The sequence below is a fragment of the Volvox carteri genome (genome assembly GCF_000143455.1).
Source record: "Volvox carteri f. nagariensis unplaced genomic scaffold VOLCAscaffold_7, whole genome shotgun sequence".
Lineage (NCBI taxonomy): Eukaryota > Viridiplantae > Chlorophyta > Chlorophyceae > Chlamydomonadales > Volvocaceae > Volvox > Volvox carteri.
The window spans coordinates 2,014,317-2,020,657 of record NW_003307550.1 but is presented as its reverse complement, the minus strand read 5'-3'; the positions used below and the strand labels follow the sequence as shown (position 1 = coordinate 2,020,657).

At 56.2% G+C, this 6,341-nt stretch overlaps 1 protein-coding gene across 1 annotated transcript; it reads left to right on the top strand.

Annotated features, from left to right (window-relative positions):
* Positions 1-1,001: 1,001 nt before the first annotated feature.
* Positions 1,002-2,987, top strand: VOLCADRAFT_47196 (uncharacterized protein; the record flags this gene model as incomplete). The annotated part of the gene is made up of 4 exons (XM_002947766.1): positions 1,002-1,115; positions 1,741-1,836; positions 2,193-2,306; positions 2,805-2,987. Coding segments are annotated over 4 exons (507 nt in total), but the record flags the coding sequence as incomplete, so codon positions are not given.
* Between the last annotated feature and the right edge of the window lie 3,354 nt (positions 2,988-6,341).

Below are 6,341 nucleotides of genomic sequence, written 5' to 3'. Positions count from 1 at the left end.
AAGTTGCCAATATCGCAGCGATTAGAATGGGCTGAGAACGCGTTGCCGGCTGTTCGCGCCAGCGCCGCGAACCCCTTGGAGGCCGAGTGGTGGCGTGGCGGCGAGCGGCCCTGGCAGCTGCTGGCGACATGCTTTGACCTGGCAGCAGCCCTCGACAGCGGCGACAACCCGGCGGCGTACGTCAGCCACCTGCCGGTCATCCAGGTAGAGGTTCTCCGTGATTTACGACAGTGTCCCGTACGCCCGTACAAGGCTGTATTTTGGTGTCAAGCACATGCACGTTTTGTTGTCGCTGTGGCAGTTGTGGGAGTTGTGGAAGTTACGGCGGTTATTAGAAGTCGATGGATGGCGGTAGTTAGTTTCTCGTACTACGGGTGTGTGTGCGGAGGGGGGGTGGGGTTTTTAGCGGGTAATGTCGGGGGGAAGTTGCTTCTAAAACCTTAGCCCTAAGATACCAATTCAAAACCCTCCCAGGACGGCACCTGCAACGGGCTGCAGCACTACGCGGCACTGGCACGGGACCGGTACTGCGGGGCGGCGGTCAACCTGCTGCCCGCAGATCGACCGCAGGACGTGTACCAGGTGGGTGCGGGGGAGGGGGGGGGGAAGGGGGGGAGGGGGTTGGGGGCTGTAACCCAAGGGGCCAACCCCCTGTCCCGACGCAGACACATACATTAACCAGAGAGACTAACCAGCCGTGTGCGTCTGCACCCGCCCCCCGCGCTGTTTTTCGGCCCTGGGCGCCCGGCTTTTGAGCCCACATATACATATATACATATACATATATACATATATACATATATACATATATACATATATACATATATACATATATACATATATACATATATACATATATACATATATACATATATACATATATACATATACATACACGAACACAGGCGGTGGCGAATGCGGTGGCAGATCGCGTGGCACGTGACCGTAAACAAGGCCGCTCCGAAGCCACCAAGGTGTACGGCAGCGTTGACCGCAAGCTGGTCAAACAGACGGTCATGACGTACGTGTACGGCGTAACGATGATGGGTGCACGCGAGCAAATTGAGAATCGTCTTGAAGAGCGGGGCTGGACAAATGAACGCGAGCGGCGGAAGGTAGGGGCATGTCTCTGTGTATGTATGTACGTGTGTGTGTGTGTGTGTATCTGTGTGTATCCCATGTTTCTGTGGGCGAGCGTTGGCATGGGTCGCAGTGGTGTGCGTAAGTAGGTGTGTACGCAGGGATTTGGGTATGGATATGGGTATGGGTATGGGTATGGGTATGGGTATGGGTATGGGTATGGGTATGGGTATGGGTATGGGTATGAGTATGGCTATGGCTATGGCTATGGCTATGGCTATGGCTATGGCTATGGCTATGGCTATGGCTATGGCTATGGCTATGGCTATGGCTATGGCTATGGCTATGGCTATGGCTATGGCTATGGCTATGGCTATGGCTATGGCTATGGCTATGGCTATGGCTATGGCTATGGCTATGGCTATGGCTATGGCTATGGCTATGGCTATGGCTATGGCTATGGGTATGGATATGGGTATGGATATGGATATGGATATGGGTATGGGTATGGGTATGGGTATGCATGTATCTTGTTTAGGACACCTGCCATTGTGTTTTCCTGAACCTTTACCTCCACCTCCACCCTTTAACTACCACTAACTTCCTGCACATATGCTTCCTCCCCCTCACTCCCCCCTCACTCCCCCCCACTCCCCCCAGGTGGCCAGCTACCTGTCTCGCATCATCTTCGAGTCCATGGGGGAGGTGTTCGGTCCCGTGGTGGCGCTGAGGGCCTGGCTGGATGACTGCGCCAAGGTGCGGCGTGTGTGTGTATTGGGGGGGAGAGGGGGGAGAGGGGGAGAGGGGGAGAGGCAGGGAGAGGCAGGGAGAAGAAGAGATGGAAGGGGCATCCGAGGGAAAAGGTGAGGGTCGTGCGTGCGTGGCCATGCAGCAGGAGCCAGAAACCAGCAGACCTTACCGAGATGTGTTGCCATACTACTACCCGGGCCATGTTTCGTCATGTGTAAACCGTGCAGGGCCCCCCCCGCCCTCCGCCTGATATTCCCGCCCGCGCCCATCGCTTTCCAACCTGTTCCGCCTTCCCCCTCTTGCCGCGCTGACTCCGCGCACTTTTTCGTCCTCATTGTCGCCGTCCTCGTCCGCTGTCCCAGTTCGCCGTGTCCTCGGGTCAGCCGGTCTGTTGGACGAGTCCGTTGGGATTTCCCATCGAGCAGCCGTACAGGAAGTTGCCAACCGTACAAGTATGGACACCCCTGCAGGTTTGTGTGTGTGTGGGGGGGGAAATGGGGGGAAGGATGTGTGTGTATTGGGGGGGGATGGGGGGAAGGATGTGTGTGTATTGGGGGGGGGGATGGGGGGAAGGATGTGTGTGTATTGGGGGGGGATGGGGGGAAGGATGTGTGTGTATTGGGGGGGGGGATGGGGGGTTGGAAAGGGCCGGGGGGTTACCTGAAGGGAGGAGGAGGGGGACCCGACGCAATGTCCTCCTGCAACCCTCCACACGTTTGAAATGTTCAGTTTTGTTAAGAGAGGGGTAATGCGCCTTGGAAAGGGTGCTTTGCGCGTGTGTGCGTGTGATATTATCTGCGCTTGGTGGGGTGGGGGTTCCTGAGTTCGGTGGGGAGGCCAGCGCCAGACGATGATGGGGTGCGGTTTCGTACGTGATACAGGGATAAGGAAGGGGATAGGGGTTTAGCCCCGAGCATGTCATGTGTTTTACCCCCGCTTCTCCCCCCGCTCTCCCCCCGCTCTCCCCGCAGAAGATCACACTGCGTGACTACCGCCGAGAGTCGGCGGCCCCCGTGGACCCTCGCCGACAGCGTAACGGCTTCCCGCCCAATTACATACACTCCCTGGATAGCGCGCATATGATGATGACGGCGCTGGCTGTACGACGGGCCGGCGGAGTCTTTGCTGCCGTACACGACAGCTTCTGGACGCACGCCGCTACGGTGGACGACATGAGTCGTCACATACGGTACGACGGGAAGTACGACATCTATGTAGAGGGACGGAACGGGGGAGGGGCGGGATGTTGTGTGCTGGCTGGGGTGTATTGGCAGGGTAGAGAGAGAGAGAGTGTGTGTGTGTGTGTGTGTTTTTGCATTGTGCGGTGTGTTCCCAGCCCACCCCAACACTCCCCTCTACCTAGGGACACGGGGTCGCGCGCCCCCGGTCGAGCAGGAGGGGACTGTGGGGACCCTCACGCCCCTCTCCCCCTCCGATGACGGACAGTGCTTCGGCGGTTGGTCGTTCCCATTGGGGTATACGGCTAGGTGCCAGCGTCAAGCCCGGGTCGATATGTAACGGACACGTACATACATACATACATACAGACATACAGACACACATACACTCCCGCACCAGTTCCTACATGCGGCTCAGACCATCAAAACAAACATCCTTGTCGCCTTTCCCTCAAACGCGCTCAACCTCAACCTCAACACACCACCACCACCACCACCACCACCACCGCCACCACCCCCCTCCTCACTACCACCGCCACCACCGCCACCACCACCCTCCTCACTACCACCGCCACCACCACCACCACCGCCACCACCACCCTCCTCACTACCACCGCCACCACCGCCACCACCACCCTCCTCACTACCACCACCACCACCGCCACCACCCCCCTCCTCACTACCACCGCCACCACCGCCACCTCGCACCAGGTGAGCCAACACACCCAACCGGTCCCGCTGCCCCTCCCGCTGCCCCTCCCCTCCCCGCCCCGCAGCGCCACCTTTGTGGAGCTGCACTCCCGACCTCTGCTGGCCGAGCTGCGTCACGAAGTGGAGACCAACCCGCTGTACCAGGGAGCCACCCTGGAGCTGCCGCCGCTGCCGCGACTGGGGGACCTGCCGCTGGAGGCAGTGCGGGAGTCGCTCTACTTCTTCTCCTAGAGGCAGCCGTAGCGGCAGCGCCAGCAGCAGCGGTATGGCAGCGGCAGCAGCAGCAGCAGCAGCAGCCAGAGATAAATGTAAATGTTTTTTTGGTGACCGAAAAAGGGTTTATTTTTGTCGGACGTTTCTTGTTTCTTAGCTCTATTGCGAAATTCGAAGCACGCAGCGGGGCTCGGTTTTCAGCCTGTGATGAGATGCGTGAGAGCGGTTTTGTGTCCCATTGCGGCCGTCCGGGGGGTCGTTGTGGTGCGGCTGTCTTACGGCTACCTGGGAAATAGGAAGGTCCCCCTGAACTCAAGTCGGGAGGGAAGGGGAGTGTGTGTGGGGGCGTGTGTGGATGTGTGTCCCTGATACTTGGGTCGTGTAGGTCTTGTTTTTTTTGGTTTGTGTTTGGTTTGTATTTGGTTTGTGTTTGGTTTGTGTTTGGTTTGTGTTTGGTTTGTGTTTGGTTTGTGTTTGGTTTGTGTTTGGTTTGTGTGCTGCGTTGCGTTTGTCTGGGTGTATGTATGTATATATGTATGCATGTATGTATGTACATATGCATGTATATGTTTGCTTGCTGTTTGTTTGTTTGTAAGTATGTTTGTTTGTTTATTTGATTGCGGCGAAGCAGCTGCCTCTAGTTGATGACATCATTTTGTTGTTTCCTGTCTGTCTGTCTGTCTGTCTGTCTTTCTGCATGTGCGCGGGCCGTCGGGAGGTTGTTAAAGAATGCTTGAAGTGGATGCGTGTCTGTGCGTTGCTTTGTGTTTTGTGTGTATGGGGGCTCGGCGGGGGCTGGATAGGGGCTGGATAGGGGCGGGGGCGGGGACGGGTCCTCGGTCCGTGGGGGCCCCTCGGGCCCCCTGCAGCTTTTCACTGCGTTCGGATCTCACTGCAGACTGGTGGCTGTGGAAGTGTTGGCGTAGCTCTTAAACGGCCTGCGAGGCCCCGTGGAGCTTCCGCGGTGGAAGTTAGGGGGATATTTTAGAGAGGGACAGAAAAGCACCAACGGTACCTGAAGATAATTTATATGTAGAATATTTGATAAGGCAGATGAAGCTCATTAGGTGGTTGGGCCTTACTAGGAATTCCGTTGGGGCCGAGTACGACATTGGAGGGCTGCAAGTAGAGGGAGAGAGAGAGAAAGAAAGAAAGGAAGATGAAGAGCTGCCCGGATATTCAGACAGACATACAGGCAAGAAACCGCCGGGGGTCTTGGGAGGCCTACACAAAGCCAAGCAGCGAGTGCACAAAGTTTCGTGTAGATGTGTTTTGAAGGGTTGTATGTATGTGCGCATGTATGTATGTGTGGATTTACGGGGTTGAGGAGGTGTGGTTGGACGGCAGTGGTGCACTGAATACTCCGATAGAAATGCTTTCACGAGTAACATCAAAAAAAGGTGCGGTCCAACCGCCACCGACTGGCCGGCCTTGCTGCGATGATGATGTTGCAAACCCCAGTCTCTCCAGCTAGCTAGCTAGCTAGCTAGCTGCCCGTGCCTGCATGCGCGCTTGCGTTACGTGACGGCGCATGGCGGCGGTTCCTTGCCGGTTTATTAAGTCGACCCGGGGAGCCTGCTGACGCCGAAGGGCGATGAAGCGAAGGTCGCCTGCCTCGGGGGCGGTGGTGTGGTGTGATGGATGGAGAAATGGAAGTGTTAATTATGTTTTGTATAGGCCAAAAGGCGTGTGGGCCGGGGAAGATGATAGTGATGGGGATAGGAAAAATAGCTGTGTGTGTATGTGTGTGTATGTGTGTGTGTGTGTGCGCTGGGTGTAGGAGATGAGAGGAACGTGTGGGCAGCGTGAACCATTGGTGAATTCGGTCCTCTCTCGCCATTCGGTAGGCGGGCAGGGGACGCCGTACAGCAATGAAATGGATCCGATTAGGAGGTCCACGTGCACATCGTCTTCCAACGATGATCGGTCTGCAAGGCGGATTAGACACCGCACACATCCGCAAGGTTTCATCATAGGCGGCAGGCATTGCTCTGGCACCATGACATTGATCTGCCCGACCACACAGTCTTCATTGCGAGGCAGCCAAGTGACAGGCTGTTCCACCACAACATTTGAAACGTTAGGTTCGCCTCTGTGTGTGTGTGTGTGTGTGTGTGTGTGTTTACATGGTCGTGGGGTGCGTTCCCCGTACCTGCAAACCGCCCAATACGAGCCGAGGGCTCAAGGGCTGCCAGATCGCCCTATACAAGCACCATCCTACCCCGCACTTCAAACTAAACAAGTGAGTAAGGATACTGACGAAATACATCCAGTTACTATTTCTGGGATTGCTCATCACTTGTAGGGTAAGTCGGAGTAAGAATGCAAGCCTAATTCGTTCCGGCGATTTGAATTGTAGGCACAAAATGTTGCACGGTCGCGATTTGCCAATGACTACCTCAGAGCTGG